At 47.0% G+C, this 19,120-nt stretch overlaps 1 protein-coding gene across 2 annotated transcripts in view; it reads left to right on the forward strand.

Annotated features, from left to right (window-relative positions):
• IRAG1 (inositol 1,4,5-triphosphate receptor associated 1) overlaps positions 1 to 19,120 on the forward strand; it is a 129,435-nt gene that overhangs the window by 72,660 nt on the left and 37,655 nt on the right. The window contains exons 6-9 of one of the 2 annotated variants that reach the window (XM_040327965.1): positions 408 to 488; positions 5,940 to 5,989; positions 7,612 to 8,172; positions 15,089 to 15,167. In XM_040327965.1, coding sequence (XP_040183899.1) covers positions 408 to 488; positions 5,940 to 5,989; positions 7,612 to 8,172; positions 15,089 to 15,167 — 771 coding nt within the window. The remainder of the gene's footprint in view (positions 1 to 407; positions 489 to 5,939; positions 5,990 to 7,611; positions 8,173 to 15,088; positions 15,168 to 19,120) is intronic. The other variant, XM_040327966.1, reaches the window with a different exon arrangement.

The raw sequence follows: 19,120 nt of genomic DNA on the forward strand, positions 1-19,120 counted from the left end.
CAATTCGATGCATGCTTAGAAGCATTGATCTTAATTTTCTCGGTTCGTCGTAGTGTTGTACGTCACCGGCGTTCTTGATGGTCGAAAGTTCCCGAGAACTTTTGTGTGACCGTGTGTATGCAAGCCAAGCTTGAGCGGAATTCCGTTGGAAAAACCATCCAAGGTTTTTCCGACGGAAAATCCGATCGTGTGTACACGGCATTAGGCTCCCTGAGCAGCATTGTTAAATGTCGCACTGTGCAGGTGGAGCGCCAAACTGCTGCGTATCCAGAGCAGTGCACTCTGTGAAAGCGGCGGTCCGGCTCTCCAGCGTACTACAAAAAACAGCTTTTTAGGGTGAGCTGGAGATCTGATTTTCTGTAAAAAAAATAAAATAAAAATCTATTGTATTTCTTTCTTTTTATTAGCAGCTTCTTCTCCATCCCTGAGCCCCAAAGTGTCACCCGTCTCATCGCGGAGTAATTCTTTCACCTTCCCTCCAGTTCCAGGTACGTCTGGTTGCATGCAGTTTGCCAATGCCATAGTGAGAGTCTTGTATAGAGTCTATAGAAATATATTCAATGCATTTTCTGCATGTACGTTTCATTTTCTCCCAATGATACCAATATAAAAATGACACTATAAAAATGCACAGTTTAACCACTTAAGCCCCGGACTATTTTGTTGCTAAATGACCGGCCCATTTTTTGCGATTCGACACTGCGTTGTTTTAACTGACAATTGTGCGGTCGTGCGACGTGGCTCCCAAACAAAATTGGCGTCCTTTTTTTCCCACAAATAGAGCTTTCTTTTGGTGGTATTTGATCACCTCTGCGGTTTTTATTTTTTTGCGCTATAAACAAAAACAGAGCGACAATTTTGAAAAAAATGCAATATTTTTTACTTTTTGCTATAATAAATATCCCCCAAAAAAATCTACAAACATTTTTTTTTCCCTCAGTTTAGGCCGATACGCAAATCGCAATAAGCGTTTATTGATTGGTTTGTGCAAAAGTTATAGGGCCAGATTCAGGTACAAATGCGGCAGTGTAACGTATCGTCTTTACGTTACACCACCGCAAGTTTTCAGCGCAAGTGTCTGATTCATCAAGCACTTGCGTGTAAACTTTCGGCGGCGTAGCGTAAAGCCGTCCGGCGCAAGCCCGCCTAATTCAAATGGGACGTGTACCATTTAAATTAGGCGCGTTCCCGCGCCGAACGTTCTGCGCATGCTCTGTTTGGAAATTTCCCACCGTGCTTTGCGCGAAATTACGGCGCCCCGACGTGTTTGTGAATGGCGACGTGCGTAACGTACTTACGCAAAAAAAAGAAAAAATTTGACGCAGGAACGACGGCCATACTTTAACATGGCTTGTCTAAAGTTAAGCCATGAAAAAGCAGGCTTAACTTTGCGACGGGAAAAAACGCCGAGCGACGACGTAACGCACGCGAGTAGCTTCGTGGATCGCCGTAAAAGCTCATTTGCATACCCGACGCTGGAAAACGACGCAAACTCCACCCAGCGGCGGCCGAAGTATTGCAGCCTAAGATCCGAAGGCGTACGAAGCCGTAATCTAACCCAGATGCCGTCGTATCTTGTTTGTGAATCACAAATTAAGATACGACGTGGCAAATTTGAAAATACGCCGGAGTATCAGCAGATACTCCGGCGTATTTCTTCTGTGAATCTGGCCCATAGCGTCTTCAAAATAGGGGATAGTTTTATGGCATTTTTATTAATATTTTTTTTTTTTACTAGTAATGGCAGCGATCAGCGATTTTTATTGGTACTGCGACATTAAGGCGGACACATCCGACACTTGACACATTTTTGGGTCCATTGGCATTTTTATAGCAATCAGTAAAAAAAAAAATAATATAAAAAGGGGTTAACACTAGGGGGCGAGGAAGGGGTTAAGTGTAGCCTAAGTAGTGATTCTTACTGTAGGGGGCGTGGCTTGCTGTGACACGTCACTGATCGTTGTTCCCAATGACAGGGAACACGATCAGTGACAGTGTCACTAGGCAGAACGGGGAGATACTGGGCCGGATTCAGAAAAGAGATACGCCGGCGTATCTCCTGATACGCCGGCGTATCTCTGAGTCCGGCCGTCGTATCTATGCGCCTAATTCATAGAATCAGGTTACGCATAGATATCCCTAAGATCCGACAGGTGTAAGTGACTTACACCGTCGGATCTTAGGCTGCAATCTCACGCTGGCCGCTAGGTGGCGCTTCCGTTTGTTTACGCAAGGAATATGCAAATGAGGAGTTACGGCGATTCTTTTTTTTTACGTCGTTTGCGTTCGGCTTTTTCCGGCGTATAGTTACCCCTGCTATATGAGGGGTATGTGCGGTGTATCCTATGTTAAGTATGGCCGTCGTTCCCACGCCGAGTTTTGAATTTTTTACGTTGTTTGCGTAAGTCGTTCGCGAATACGGATGGACGAAACCAGCGACGTCATTTAGAGCAATGCACGCTGGGAAATTTTACGGACGGCGCATGCGCCGTTCGTTCGGCGCGGGGACGTGCCTGATTTAAATTTTACAGGGGATTTACGATACGCCGCCGCAAGTTTACAGGCAAGTGCTTTCTGAATAAAGCACTTGCCTCAAAAACTTGCGGCGGCGTAATGTAAATAAGATAGGTTACATGGATCTAAAGATCCGCTCACCTATCTGAATCTGGCCCATTGTGTTTACACTAACATCTCCCCGTTCTATCTCTCCGTGAGATGCCCACGGCGATAGAGTCCATGGGACCCGCGGTCGGGCTCACGGAGAGCGCCGGCGGCTCGTGTCCACAACAACTGCTTCTTAAAGGGGACCTATACATACGTCCTTCTGCCTGCCCGTACCATTCTGCAGACGTATATCTGCGTACACTGGGCGGCAAGCGGTTAATGTAAAAATGTCACTGGCAGGGAAGGGCTTAACACTAGGGGGGGCAATCAAGGGGTTAACAGTGTTCCCTGGGTGTGTTCTAACTGTAGGGGGGGTGGGCTGCCTGGGTAGGGTGACCACATTTCCAAACTACCATTCAGGGACACCCTCCCTTCCCAAAAATCAGCTTGTGCTGTAACAAATCACATCACAGTGATTGGACACAAGAGGCGGGATTTAAGATTTCTCCAATCACAAGCAGGGGGCGGGATTGTGCTCCTCCAGGCATTCCCGGCCAGGACAAGTACTGTCATTGAGTAAAGCGGTGATGTAGCTGGGGGCATCAGATTGGCAGTTTCATCCTGGGACACTGAACAAAAGAGAAAAAAAAGGGGGATGTCATCCGGGGGCCCAGGGGACCACCGGGCCCCTTCTTAGAGGTCGGGGGGACTTTGGGTGCTGACGAAAAAAAAAAGAAATAAAACAGGGGGATGCCATCCGGGCCCCTTACAGATGTACTGCCTGTACCCATGGGCATCCACTCAATAGGGCAAGGGGGGGCAATTGACCCCCCATGAAAATCGAGAAGGTGTTAAAGAGTCTAGCGGCAGTGGGCTGTCTGAGCGGTCTCGGCCCGGATGTCACACAGGCACAGGGAGCAGAGTGAAGCCGCCTCCCCCTCCAGGTATTTATGTGTACACAGGGGGAGGGAACCTGCTGTGCCTGTGCCGCGCTGATGGCTGATCTGAGGTACTGAATGGGATGGTGGGAGGGGGGTCCGTCTATACTGAAGGGGGGTCTGTGCTGAATGGAGGGGCCTGTGCGGAACAGGGGGGGGGGTCTGTGCTGAAGGGGGGTCCATCTGTGCTGAATGGAGGGGTCTGTGCAGAATGAGGGGGTCTGTGCTGAAGGGGGGTCCATCTGTGCTGAATGGAGGGGTCTGTGCTGAAGGGGGGGGCAAGGAGTGAAACTGAATTTGTTCAAGAGCTATTTCACACTGCCAGCTGACTGCGTTATCGGTAAAGCCCCACTAAAAAGCGGCGCTTTACTATCGTTTTAGCTGCGCTATTCGGCCACTAGCGGGGCGCTTTTAACCCCCGTTAGCGTTTTAAGAAAGGGTTAAATGGGACTGTATATCACCGCTGCCGAAGCGCCCCCCCCTCTGAAAAAATGTCAGTGGACGCCCATGCCTGTACCCCCTGATGGCGGCCCTGATTGTCAGTTCTTCATACAAGGACCACTTCAACGCTTCAAGATCCTCACAAAACCGTCATCATGAGCAGACCTGGTCCGCTCTACTGGCTGGGGGGCTGAAGATTGATGATGCAAACAAAATCCCAATCTGCGATCTTCGGTTGCTCCCCGCCGTGCCGCGGTCAATATTTATGTGGTTGCCAAGCGAATTATGAGACTTTTTAGTGGTAATTTCACCCTGGCTTAATGTGCAGAAATTGAAGACTAATAATAGTCGGAATAAATGAGATGCGGCATATTTGTCAGAATTCCTCTCTCCTCCAATCACTGCCAGGCACACAGGGGTTATTTTTTCCGTTCCTTTTGGCATTCCAGCAGCCAGGGAAACGGTAACTTGCTTGTGACTATATTAGGTATATTAGCTGTCCGGACAAATTGCTCAGTTATTTGGAAAAAAGAAAAAGAAAAAAAGAACAATGCCCACGATAATTACCAGGTTAAGGCCGACTTTGCATCAAAGTGGTTGTAAAAGTTTTTGTACCTTAAAGTGTTACTAAATCCGCAACAGTACAATCAGTCTGTATCTGCATCTGGTTATACTCACTGTGGAGCCTAAGGGGTTAATCCTCTGCATTATGTGAAAAAAGTGTCACGTCACCTGTTGGGGTCAGGGATGCACCTCAGGGTAGTGAACCCTATAGCTGACTGCTGCTATCTGAGAGGAAGCGTGAACCCAAGATCGCCCAGGGCGCGGAGTCTAAGTGTCTTGTGTTCACCAGAGCCTCTAGTGGTGAGGATGGCCTTCGCCGCAGCTGGATCCAGGTCGCGACCCCTGGGATCCCCTGGGTTAAGCTCCACAGAGAGAGAGGGGAAGCAGCAAGCAGGACAAACGGAAGTGATGGGTAAGCCGAGGTCAGGGCAACAGGCAGACAGGGTAATCGAGGGACAGGCAAAAGGTCAAGGGCACAGGCAAACAGGAGAAGTCAGGGACGAGCCAAAAACGGTACACAGAGAGCCCGTAGGGGTCAGGGATGCACCTCAGGGTAGTGAACCCTATAGCCGACTGCTGCTATCTGAGAGGAAGCGTGAACCCAAGATCGCCCAGGGCGCGGAGCCCAAGACCCAGCTTTGTGTTCACCAGAGCCTCTAGTGGTGAGGATGGCCTTTCGTCGCAGCTGGATCCAGGTCGCGACCCCTGGGATCCCCTAGGTCACGCTCCGCAGAGAGAGATGGGAAGCAGCAAGCAGGACAAATGGAAGTGATGGGTAAGCCGAGGTCGGGGGAACAGGCAGACAGGGTAACCGAGGGACAGGCAAAAGATCAAGGGCACAGGCAAACAGGAGAAGTCAGGGACGAGCCAAAAACGGTACACAGGAAGATAATCGTAGCACACTGCAGACTTGAGCAAACAACACTGTTGAACAGCACTGCAGGCCTGTAGTGCAACAGTTAATATAGACTTCCTGGGATGGCCTGGGTGGGGCCATACTGGAAGTAGAAGAGATAAGAAGGTAAACCAGAACAGAGTCAGGCCTCCTAATGGACAGATGGAAACAGGTAAGCTGCCAGACTATTGCATATCCATGACAAAAAGGCTCTTTGATCCTGTCTTCTCGGATCCTCCCCTTCTTCCACAGTCCCCAATTCATTTCCTGATAAGACAGAGCCTTATGAGACACTCTGCACATGCTCAGTTTGGTGTGTATCCTTTTGCTTGTGGGTTATCTTTGGGAACTGAGCCCATAGGCATTAGGTGAAAAAACTCCCACCAACCCGCAACCTATACGTCCAGTACGGGGGATTTGATCTTTAAATGTATTGCTTGGTAAATCGGTAATATATCACCTATTATCCTATTACAACTCTGCTTATGTTTACACAGGACCTGATCCCTATAACAACGTGTTCCCTTCAGCCGCAGCCATAATGCAGGTGAGAAATCATATGCAGTATATAGAAGAAATTGAAGGGATTGAATAAAGATGTGTGTGTGTGAGTGTCAGGGGCAGACTGACCATTGAGTCACTCGGGCACTGCCCGAGGGCCCCATGCCACTAGGGGGCCCCATCAGAGTAGCCAGGCTCAGTAAAACCAGGCACAGTATGTAAAAATCTATTAGCCAGATTCACGTAGAGAAACGACGGCGTATCAGTAGATACGCCGTCGTAACTCCGAATCTGCGCCGTCTTATATTTAAGTGTATTCTCAAATTGAGATACGCTTAAATGTAGCTAAGATACGACAGCCGGCGCCGTCGTATCTTAGCTGTCTATTTAGGCTGGCCGCTAGGGGCGTGTACGCTGATTTACGCCTAGAAGGCGTAAATCAGCGAGATACGCCTATTCACGAACGTACGCTTGCCCGTCGCAGTAAAGATACGCCGTTTGCGTAAGGCGTTTTCAGGTGTAAAGATAAACCACCAAAAAGATGGGGCAGCCAATGTTAAGTATGGACGTCGGAACCGCGTCAAATTTTAAAATTTTTACGTCGTTTGTGTAAGTCGTCTGTGAATAGGGCTGGGCGTAATTTACGTTCACGTCGAAACCAATGAGTCTTTGCGGCGTAATTTGGAGCATGCGCACTGGGATACGTCCACGGATGGCGCATGCGCCGTTCGTTCAAAACGTCATTTACGTGGGGTCATGCTTTATTTACATAAAACACGCCCACCTCTTCACAATTTGAATTGGGCGCGCTTACGCTGGCACATTTACGCTACGCCGCCGTAACTTAGGACGCAAGTGCTTTGTGAATACAGCACTTGCCTCTCTAACTTACGGCGGCGTAACGTAAATTACATACGCTACGCCCGCACAACTTTAAGCCGCCGTACCTGAATCTGGCCATATGTTTTTTTTAGATCTGTCCCTGATATGTCCAAAACCGACATGTTTTTGATGTGAAAATCCTGAGATTTTAGCTGCCCCGCCTCCTGGCGTGGTGGCCATCTGTAAGCCCAGGGGCCCTATAATCTTCTATTGCCCGGGGGGCCCCATGAGTTGTCAGTCCGCCCCTGGTGAGTGTGTGTATATACAGTATCTCACAAAAGTGAGTACACACAAAATATTGACACTTTTGGACATTGTCACTTAGGGTGTACTCACTTTTGTTGCCAGCGGTTTAGACAATTAATGGCTGTGTGTTGAGTTATTTTGAGGGGACAGCAAATGTACACTGTTATACAAGCTGTACACTCACTACACAACATTGTAGCAAAGTGTCATTTCTTCTGTGTTGTCACTGATAGAAGACAGCGCTCCCTGAAGAAGCCCGACATACGGGCGAAACATGTTGGGAAGTCCATCTTATATTGCTGTTTCGATGTAATTGTGATAAACTGTACCAGCCACTTATTTTATTTTGCTCCTCAAAATAAAAAATGTTTATACATTATATTTGATATTTTAAAAATTTACTTTGCACCCAAAAAGTCCCAATTTTCTCCTCTCTCTACGCACCTTGTGCGAACGGACCCTTACGGTTATAGGCAATAACTTTTTATAAATTGCCTTGTCTTGATTCTGGAAGGATAATAACATGTTCTCCTGTTTCAGAATGCCACGAAAGGATTTCAGCAAGAGTCGAGGAAGATCTCGCAGGGCAGACTGACCCCTCGCCCCCATACCTTAGCAGCCTCTAAGGAGACCCTGTCCGAACAGAAGGAAAACTTTGACCCCCTTAAACATGTGACGATTCCCCCATACAAAGCTGGACCTTCGGACGTTAGTAAGCCTTCACCCTGCAAACCCCTGAACAGCCCCGATCGTGACTCTGCCAAGCCTATCCTTAAGAAACCCAAAGACAACGATCCACCCCCAGGGAGCCAAGCACAGCCTCCAGGGGTCTCCGGTGGGGCGTTCCTGGTTCCAGGGTCAAACACGGTTCCAGCAGATTCCCGACTAGAGCATGCGTCAGCTGGGTCCCGACCTCCGCTCTTGAGGGCCCTCTCTTGGGACAGCTTGGATCCGGAGCAGAAAAAGAAATCCAGTTTGGATTTACCGGACAAAGAAACGTTTTTCCACGATAAAAGCAACAACAAACTGTCCAAATTTACGGGGCTCAAAGATTTTCACATCCAACCCGTCCGACTGCAGAAACTGACCAAGCTGAGAGAGGTAGGTTCTACTATGGACTTTCTATGCTGGCCAGTGGCGGCTGGTACTCAAAATTTTTGGGGGGGCGCAAACGAAAAAAAAAAAAAGAAAAAAATTGCAGCCTCACTGTGCCCATCAAATGCAGCCACTGTGCCATCAATTGTCACCACTGTGCCATGCCATCAAATGCAGTCACTATGCCCATCAATTCGCACCACTGTGCCATGCCATCAAACGCAGTTACTGTGCCATGCCATCAAACGCAGCCACTGTGCCATCAATTGTCACCACTGTGCCATGCCATCAATTATCACCACTGTTCCATGCCATCAAACGCAGTCACTGTGCCATGCCATCAAACGCAGCCACTGTGCCATCAATTGTCACCACTGTGCCATGCCATCAAACGCAGTCAGTGTGCCATGCCATTAAACGCAGCCACTGTGCCATCAATTATCACCACTGTGCCATGCCATCAAATGCAGTCACTATGCCATCAATTCGCACCACTGTGCCATGTCATCAAACGCAGTCACTGTGCCATGCCATCAAACGCAGCCACTGTGCCATGCCATCAAACACAGCCACTGTGCCATGCCATCAAACGCAGCCACTGTGCCCCTCAATTGTTGTCACTGTGCCAATTGTCACCACTGTGCCCTTTAATTTTCGCCACTGTGCCCATTGTTGCCACTGTGCATGTCACTGTGCCCTTTAATTGTTGCCACTGTGCCCATTGTCCCACTGTGCCCTTTGTCACCACTGTGCCCATTGATCCCACCGTGCCCATTGTCGCCTCTGTGCCCATTGTCGCCGCTGTGCCCATTGATGCCACTGTGCCCTTTGTCGCCACTGTGCCCATTGATGCCACTGTGTCCTTTGTCGCCTCTGTGCCCATTGTCGCCGCTGTGCCCTGTAAAATGCACTTACCTTTCTCCTTCCACGTCCCTCGATGTCTTCTCCCGCCTTGGTGACGCTTCAGCCAATCAGGTTACCGATAACCAGAATCGGTGAACCTGATTGGCTGGGACGGCCGTCAGTCTTATCCAAGGAACGCACCCCCCGTACGTTCTGATGATAAGCTTCCAGGAGACGAGGGCTGTACTCGGAAAGCCTATCAGAGCCAGCACTTCCGCACTGCCTAGTGACAGGACAGTGATCTACTGCTCCCTGACATCGGGAGCAGTGATCAGTGTTGTGTCAATGGTGGCCCCCCCCCCACAGTTAGAATCACCCCCTAGGACATGCTTAACCCCTACAGCGCCCCCTAGTGGTTAACCCCTTCCCTGCCAGTGTCATTTACACAGTAATCAGTGCATTTTTATAGCACTAATCGCTGTATATATGACAATGGTCCCAAAATGGCATCAAAAGTGTCCGAAGTGTCCGCCATAATGTTGCAGTCACGATAAAAGTCGCTGATTGCCGCTATTACTAGTAAAAAAAAAAAATATTAATAAAAATGCCATAAAACGATCCCCTATTTTGTAGACACTTTTGCGCAAACCAAACCAAACGCTTATTGCGATTTTTTTTACCAAAAATATGTAAAAGGATACGCATCGGCCTAAACTGAGGAAAACTGGGCAGACGGCATTTCCACTTCTGATTCTATTTTGTGCTTTTTGTTTAATAAATTGGGTAATGTAATGCCTTGTACACACACAAAAGTCCGCCGTGAGAGAAAGAAAGGGAACATGTTCTCTATCTAAGGTCCGTCTACTTCCGAGAAAAAAAGTCCAATGGAGGCTACACACGGCTGAACTTTCAAAGAAAAAAAGCCAGTCTAACTTTTTTTCTCGGAAAAAGTCCGGCCGTGTGTACGAGGCATTACAGAAACTTCGTATTTATTTTTGGCTTATTAAAGGCCGGTTTTGGTTTTCTTTTAGAAACTCTATTGGATGACGTTGCTTAGCACAGAAGCCTTGTGTAGCTCATGGCTGGGACTCCTTTTATTAACCACAGGATACTTTTACGATAGCATTGAATGCCTTTATAAAGCCATGTTTCTGGCGGTTGTGTTGGTGGATGATGATGGTCGCCATCTCCAGACATAACAATATATCTGGCATTAGAGGCTGCCGCTAGTGGAATGGGCCTCGGAGTCCTACATTTCAAAGTGTTCCTGAACCTGCTCAGCCCCGTGTAATGCCAGAGCGTAAACAGGAAGGAGCTGATGAATTGTCGTGTCAGATTAGAAGGGAATACACAGGAACTGGACTGGTGGAATAAATCACACACGAGGATCCTCTTTCCAGCAGGCTTTTCCTTCCTGAATTGATATCAACAACCTGCAAAGATCGCATTGCGAAATGGCCAGCCGCGTACCGGTAATTCACATGCAGAAAGAAAAAAGGTCTTGCACTGTTTCTCTCCAACTGAAACCTTTCCATGGTTTGCAATACCCAGAGATTTAAAACAGAACTCAAAACAGGCAAACAACTATATACACAAATAAATATATATATGAAGGCTCTACCACAAGTAATGCAGAAGTGGGCAGAACATTTTTATTTATATACATAGGTTCAAAAATGTGTTTAATAACTTACATAGGTCAATTAAATTTCACATGTTGGCAGAGTCATATTTCTTCTATAGTAACTCTACTTCTCCTTTCCCTTCTTCTTTCCGTTCTCCTTCTCCTTACCCTTGTCCTCCTTCTCCTTACCCTTGTCCTCCTTCTCCTTACCCTTGTCCTCCTTCTCCTTACCCTTGTCCTCCTTCTCCTTACCCTTGTCCTCCTTCTCCTTACCATTGTCCTCCTTCTCCTTGTCCTCCTTCTCCTTACCCTTGTCCTCCTTCTCCTTACCCTTGTCCTCCTCCTTACCCTTGTCCTCCTTCTCCTCACCCTTGTTCTCCTTCTCCTTACCCTTGTCCTCCTTCTCCTTACCCTTGTTCTCCTTCTCCTTACCCTTGTCCTCCTTCTCCTTACCCTTGTTCTCCTTCTCCTTACCCTTGTCCTTCTTCTCCTTACCCTTGTCCTCCTTCTCCTTACCCTTGTCCTCCTTCTCCTCACCCTTGTCCTCCTTCTCCTTACCATTGTCCTCCTTCTCCTTACCCTTGTCCTCCTTACCCTTGTTCTCCTTCTCCTTGGTAGAGTCACTTTTCTTCTATAGCAACTCTACTTCTCCTTTCCCCTTCTTGTTCTCCTTTTCCTCCTCCTCTATCTTCTACTTTCTCCTCCTTCTCTGTTTTCTCCTTTCTCCTCCTTCTCTGTCTTCCCCGTCTTCTCCTCCTTCTCTGTCTTCTCCTCATTTACTGTCTTCTCCTCCTTCTCTGTCTTCTCCTCCTTCTCTGTCTTCTCCCCCTTCTCTGTCTTCTCCTTGTCCCCCTTTATCTTCTCCTTATCCTTGTCCTCCTTCTCCTTACCCTTGTTCTCCTTCTCCTTGGTAGAGTCACTTTTCTTCTATAGTAACTCTACTTCTCCTTTCCCCTTCTTGTTCTCCCTTTCCTCCTCCTCTATCTTCTACTTTCTCCTCCTTCTCCTTCTTTTTTTTCTCCTCCTTCTCTGTCTTCCCCGTCTTCTCCTCATTCTCTGTCTTCTCCTCCTTTACTGTCTTCTCCTCCTTCTCTGTCTTCTCCTCCTTCTCTGTCTTCTCCTTGTCCTCCTTATCCTTGTCCTCCTTATCCTTGTCCTCCTTCTCCTTACCCTTGTTCTCCTTTTCCTTGGTAGAGTCACTTTTCTTCTATAGTAACTCTACTTCTCCTTTCCCCTTCTTGTTCTCCTTTTCCTCCTCCTCTATCTTCTACTTTCTTCTCCTTCTCCTTCTTTTTTTTCTCCTCCTTCTCTGTCTTCCCCGTCTTCTCCTCATTCTCTGTCTTCTCCTCCTTTACTGTCTTCTCCTCATTCTCTGTCTTCTCCTCCTTTACTGTCTTCTCCTCCTTCTCTGTCTTCTCTTCCTTCTCTATATTCTCCTTGTCCCCCTCTATCTTCCCCTTGTCCCCCTTATCCTTGTCCTCCTTTTCCTTCTCCTTGTCCTCCTTCTCCTTACTCTTGTCCTCCTTCTCCTTACCCTTGTTCTCCTTCTCCCTGGTAGAGTCACTTTTCTTCTATAGTAACTCTACTTCTCTTTTCCCTTCTCCCTTTCCCTTCTTCTTCTTCTTTTCCTCCTCCTCTGTTTTCTCCTTTCTCCTCCTTCTCTGTCTTCTCCTCCTCCTCTGTTTTTTCCTCCTCCTCCTCTGTCTTTTCCTCCTCCTCTGTCTTTTCCTCCTCCTCTGTCTTCTCCTCCTCCTCTGTCTTATCCTCTTCCTTCTTCTCATTTTCCTTCTCCATCTTCTTCTCCTTCTCCTTCTCCGTCTTCTTCTTCATCTTCTTCTCCTTCTCTGTCTCCTTCTTCTCTGTCTTCTTCTCCTTCTCTGTCTTCTTCTCCTTCTCTGTCTTCTTCTCCTTCTCTGTCTTCTCCTCCTTACCCTTGTTCTCCTTCTCCTTGTTATCCTTCTCCTTACGCTTGTTGTCCTTCTCTTTACCTTTTTTCTTCTTCCCATTCTCCCTTTTCTCCTTCTCCTTTCCCTTCTTCTTTTCCTCATTCTCCTTTTCTTTCTCCTTCTTAATTGATGGAGTAGCCCACACCTGGCCATGAAACAGATTTTGATTCAAGTGACCAATTTCTTTTGGGCCCTTGAAAAATGGGGAATGGCTGCTATTAAGAGCTGTCATTCCTTAACCCTTCCTCCGATTTGGATGTACATACCTTCAAATAAAACCCGAGTGCACTTTCAGCCCATATCCATTATATAACTAGAGCTTGAATATCTTTTGGTAAATACCTGTAAGAAAAGACAATTGTGCCTGTGTCCAAATATATATGGACCTAACTGTGTGTGTGTGTGTGTGTGTATATATATATATATAAAATATGTTGACAGGGATACCGGGGTCCACTGCAGAAAGAGAAGGTGGGCGCACTGCTTTATAGCTCTGACCAATTTTTGCCAGGATATGCTTCATAGCAGATTTTGTGACATAAATTGGGTGCGGCTACAAAGCAATGCAAATTGAGTGCGGTTTACATTGTTATGTTTAAATAAAGCTTGAACCTATTCAAAGTACACACTACCCACCTTTGACACTGTCCTTTTACCCACAAAATATGCTGTAATTGCATATAGACACAATGATCAAGTCTGCCTAAATTCCACATCCCAGCATTACATGCAGGGCGCTGAACGCATGGATTGTAATGGTGTTTTTTTTTTTTGGAAGCACATGATTAGAGCCTGAGGCTCTAATTGGCTTAAAAAAGGGTGTGACATCCAGTTTTTCCTCCTGGCCACTCCTCTGTCAGAAATTTAGCGAGGAACACCTGGTTGTGGCTGGTTTATGGTCTAATGATCTTTCCACTTCTGGATTATGGCCCCAACAGCGCTCACTGGAACATTGAGAAGTTTAGAAATCCTTCTGTAGCCAATGCCATCAGTTTGTTTTTCAACAATAAGGCTGCGAAGGTCTTGAGAGCTTTATGCTTTTACCCATCAGGAGATGTTTCTTGCGTGACACCTTGGTAAAGAGACACCTTTTTATAGGCCACCAGTGGATATTAATTTGCACGGACAAGGGCCAGGATTGCTTTCTAATTACTGATAGATTTTAGCTCGTGTCTTGCCTTTTTGCACCTCCCTTTCTTCATGTGTTCAATACTTTTTCCCAGTGCCATTCCATTTTATTACACAACTTAATTTTTGAACGTGTTTGTTTTGGTGTCTTTGTATGTATGGATTGCATGGGTTGGTACTGATGTGGTGAAAATTTTTAAATTTTAGCACCTTTTGAAATATTTACCTAGAAAAATGGTGACGCGTTCAATACTTATTTCCCCCGCTGTATATTAGCTGACCTTAGATAGTGAACATGGAATAATTATTAAATTGCCATTGGAGTGTAAGCTCCCCTGGAGCCGGGACTGGTGGTGGGACTGGCTTGGTGTCCTCAGGGCCGTCTTAATAGCATCATGGGCCCCTGGGCAAAGTAATGCACTGGGAGCCTGCCCCAAGTTACTCACTTACTCTCAAGAATTAGTTGATAGAATCAGGGCCGTCTTAATAGCATCATGGGCCCCTGGGCAGAGTAATGCTCTGGGGCCCCTACAATGATGACAGTGCAGGTAAACAGACATCAAGTAGGCATGGGTCGTCCGCTCCATAGGGCAAGGGGGGCAATTGACCCCCCCTGGAAAATCGAGAAGGTGTTGAAGAGTTTTGCGGCCGCCTCCCCCTCCAGTGTGAAGCCGCCTCCCCCTCCAGTATTTATGTGTACACAGGGGGAAGGAACCCGCTGCCTGTGGTGCGCTGATGGCTCATGTGAGGTACTGAATGGGATGGGGGGAGGTGGGTCCGTCTGTGCTTAAGGGGGGGTTTGTGCTGAATGGGGGAGTCCACCTGTGCTTAAGGGGGAGGTATGTGCTGAAGGGGGATCTGTACTGAAGGGGGTATGTGCTGAAGGGGGGGTCTGTGCTTAAAGGGGGTCCATCTGTGCTGAAGGGGGGTTTGTGCTGAATGGAGGCGTCTGTGCGGAATGGAGGGGGGGTCTGTGCTGAAGGGGGGTCCATCTGTGCTGAATGGAGGGGTCTGTGCAGAATGGGAGGGCCTGTGCTGAAGGGGGGGTCCATCTGTGCTGAATGGAGGGGTCTGTGCCCCCCCCTGAAAAAAAATCAGCGGACGCCCATGCAAGTAGTTAGGAGGCAGACTGCCTCTCCTGTGTATCTATCACTCTCAGTGCCATTTTGGGGCCCCCAATTTCGGGACAGCGTGGGCTCAAGGACCAGCTGCTTCAGGCAAAGTGCAGGGGCCCCCCATGCAGCTGGGGCCCCTGGGCAGTGCCCAGGTGTGCCCTCTCATTAAGACAGCCCTGGTCCTCTGCAGGGCACTACAGGACATGAAGTGTAATAAATACATAACTTTGTATTGAGTGTTGCTAATGAATCTTTTTTCCTCTTAGGAGCACAAGATGATGAGAAGTCAGAACCTCTTATGCCAGAAGCTTCCGGAACTCAGCGAGGCAGCTGAGCAGGAAAGAGGTACGAGGTTGGAGGTACCCAGTGCTATGTTGCCCAGTGTTTTTTTTCTTAACTGTCTGCCACTGATTGATGAAAATACGGAGGGAAATTTCTCCCCTTTCTTCCCCTCCTTTTTTTATTTTTTATCTTTCTCTTTTTTTCCTTTTTTCTTTATAAAGAAGATATGCATTGAAGATATGTAAGAATATATACTGTATTCTGCAAGTATATGTAGATGGCCTTCATATATACAGTGGGGATCGAAAGTTTGGGCACCCCAGGTAAAAATGTGCATAACGAAGCCAGATGGAAAAATCTCCAAAAGGCATCAAATTACAGATTAGACATTCTTATAATATGTCAAAAAAAGTTAGATTTTATTTCCATCATTTACACTTTCAAAATTACAGTAAACAAAAAAATGGTGTCTGCAAAAGTTTGGGCACCCTGCAGAATTTCTAGCATGCACTGCCCCCTTTGTAAAGCTGAGACCTGCCGGTGTCATGTAGTGTTCTCAATCATCGTCTGGGAAGACCGGGTGATGTCAATCTCAAAAGTTTTAAATGCCCAGACTCATCTGACCCTCCCCCAACAATCATTATCATGGGTTCTTCTAAGCAGTTGTCTAGAACTGAAAGTGAAAATAGTTGTCGCTTACAAAGCTGGAGAAGGCTATAAGAAGATAGCTAAGCGTTTTCAGATGTCAATATCCTCTGTTCCTCGGAATGTAATTAAGAAATGGCAGTCATCAGGAACAGTGGAAGTTAAAGCAAGATCTGGAAGACCAAGAAAAATATCAGACAGAACAGCTCGCAGGATTGTGAGAAAAGCAATTCAAAACCCACATTTGACGGCACCATCCCTCCAGAAAGATCTGGCAGACACTGGAGTTGTGGTACACTATTCCACTATAAAGAGATACTTGTACAAATATGGTCTTCATGGAAGAGTCATCAGAAGAAAACCTCTTCTACGTCCTCACCACAAAAATCAGCGTTTGAACTTTGCAAATGAACATATAGACAAGCCTGATGCATTTTGGAAACAAGTTCTGTGGACCAATGAGGTTAAAATAGAACTTTTTGGCCGGAATGAGCAAAGGTACGTTTGGAGAAGAAAGGGCACAGAATTTAATGAAAAGAACCTCTGTCCAACTGTGAAGCATGGCGGTGGATCAATCATGCGTTGGGGTTGTATTGCAGCCAGTGGCACAGGGAACATTTCACGAGTAGAAGGAAAAATGGATTCAATAAAATTTCAGCAAATTTTGGATAGTAACTTGATGCCATCTGTGAAAAAGCTGAAGTTAAAGAGAGGATGGCTTCTACAAATGGATAATGATCCAAAAACACACCTCAAAATCCACGGGGGGGTTAGATCAAGAGGCGTAAACTGAAGGTTTTGCCATGGCCTTCACAATCTCCTGACCTCAACATCATTGAAAATCTATGGATAGACCTTAAAAGAGCCGTGCGTGACAGACAGCCCAGAAATCTCAAAGAACTGGAAGACTTTTGTAAGGAAGAATGGGCAAAGATCCCTCAAACAAGAATTGGAAGACTCTTGGCTGGCTACAAAAAGCGTTTACAAGCTGCAGGGGGCCCAAACTTTTGCAGACGCCATTTTTTTGTTTTCTGTAATTTTGAAAGTGTAAATGATGGAAATAAAATCTAACTTTTTTTGACATATTATAAGAATGTCTAATCTGTAATTTGATGCCTTTTGGAGATTTTTCCATCTTTCCTTGGGTGGCCAAACTTTCAATCACCACTGTATATATATATATCTGCTGTGTATAGGGTAAACCCTTGTAATACTTATATAAAATATTAAAATAACATTGTAACAAAATACAGAGGGAAGGTTGGAAATTCACTCACCAAGACTGTGAAAGATTAGTTAACTCCTTGGACCCGGAGCCCTTTAAGGGGTTTAGGATGCCGGGAGGTGGGGCTTTATGATGGTCTATGATCATGTGACTGCTGTGATTGGCTTATCACATGATTGGAAAGCTCCCTTTTGCAAGTAGCGATTGGGAGCTTTTCGTCGGCCGCCGGTAACTGTGCCACAAGGAGGGGAAACGCCAACCACGCAGACTGATTGCTGTATGGGGATATTTAGGAGCTATTACCGCGATATACAGGAACTATTTTGGAGCCATGCATTGATTCGAGGGTTGCCTTATTAAGGTCCAGTGAGCGCCATATCCTGACCACTGAGCGCACATTGCTTCATACTGGATCATTGGAGTTTGGATACCGTTGCATTAAGGTTATTCCCAGGACCTGAATTCACCAGTTTCAAATTCATATTGGGGTTCGGATTGATGCCTCTGTGTATTCCCACCTCCACAATTATTATTTTTTTCATATGGAACCACTCGTACCAGTAAAGAATTTTAACCGTACTCACCCCTTGCTCGTTACCCCTGATGAAGGTTGTATACCAGAAACGCGTCGGGTACCAGGGATCATCACTCATAGGAGAGTTGTAGTGTCATTGCTTTTTTGTTTTCTTGTTGTCTCTTGTTATATGTTTTGTTGATGCTTGTATTGTTACATACTTGAACAACATTCACCTTGGTGCATGTTTTTAACACTTTCCCTACTGAGTCATTGTAAAATGACGTCGGCGGGAACCCTCCCTCCCTCTGGGTGGACGCCATATGACGTCCTTGCCTTCCCGGGATTGCTCGGGACCTGGTGCGCGTGCCCGGGGGGCCGCGATGTCCGCCGGGGACCCGCGATTGCCCGAAATCACGGCAGGACCATGGATCTGTGAGTGTAAACACACAGATCCATGTCCTGTTAGCTGTGAAGAGACCGATGTGTGTTCCCAGTACAGAGGAACACACATCGGTCTCCTCCCCTTTGTGAGTCCCCTCCCCCCTACAGTTAGAACACACTTTAGGGAACATATTAACCCCTTCGGCACCCCCTAGTTTTAACCCCCTTCCCCGCCAGTCACATTTACACAGTAATCAGTGCAGTTTTATAGCACGAATCGCTGTATAAATGTGAATGGTCCCAAAAAATGTGTCAAAAGTGTCTGATGTGTCCGCGGCAATGTCACGGTCACAATAAAAATCGCAGATCACCGCCATTACTAGTAAAATAATACAAATAAATAAAAATGCCATAATTCTATTCCCTTTTTTGTAGATGCTAGAACTTTTGCGCAAACCGATCAAATACTGTGCCATGCCATCAAACGCAGCCACTGTGCCATCAATTGTCACCACTGTGCCATGCCATCAATCACAGCCACTGTGCCATCAATTCACACCTCTGTGCCATGCCATCAAACGCAGCCACTGTGCCATCAATTGTCACCACTGTGCCCTTTAATTGTCACCACTGTGCCCTTTAATTGTCACCACTGTGCCCTTTAATTGTCACCACTGTGCCCTTTAATTGTCACCACTGTGCCCTTTGTCGCCACTGTGCCTATTGTCGCTGCTGTGCCCTGTAAAGTGCCCCCCCCCCCCGCCTGGCACTTAACTTTACTGGAGTCAGCCATCCACGTCCCTCGATGTCCTCTACCGCCCTCGATGACTGACAGGCGTCTCAGCCAATCAGGTTACCGGTAGCCAGAATCGGCCAACCTGATTGGCTGAGACGCCTGTCAGTCTTATCCAAGGAGCGCATCCCTAGTGGGTCCCTTCCGGGACCCGAGGGCTGTACTTGGAAAGCCGTTGGCTCTGATAGGCACTTCCGTACAGCCAACCAGCTGCCGTTAATCAGATGGCCGGACATGAGCGCCGACCATCTGAATAGAACAGCGGCAGCGGCGAAAATAACATAGATTCGTGCAATGCATGAATCTATCTTTTTTATTAGACTCAGTGGCGGTGAGAGCCAGAGGGGCCGGCGCTCCAGCGCTCTCTATGGACGAACCGCCACTGTCCAGATACCCAAAGCCAGATACAAGTCCAAAGGAGAACGAAGATTTGCGGTCCAAGCTCTACCAACCAG

The sequence above is a fragment of the Rana temporaria genome, chromosome 11 (assembly GCF_905171775.1).
Source record: "Rana temporaria chromosome 11, aRanTem1.1, whole genome shotgun sequence".
Taxonomy (NCBI): Eukaryota; Metazoa; Chordata; class Amphibia; order Anura; family Ranidae; genus Rana; species Rana temporaria.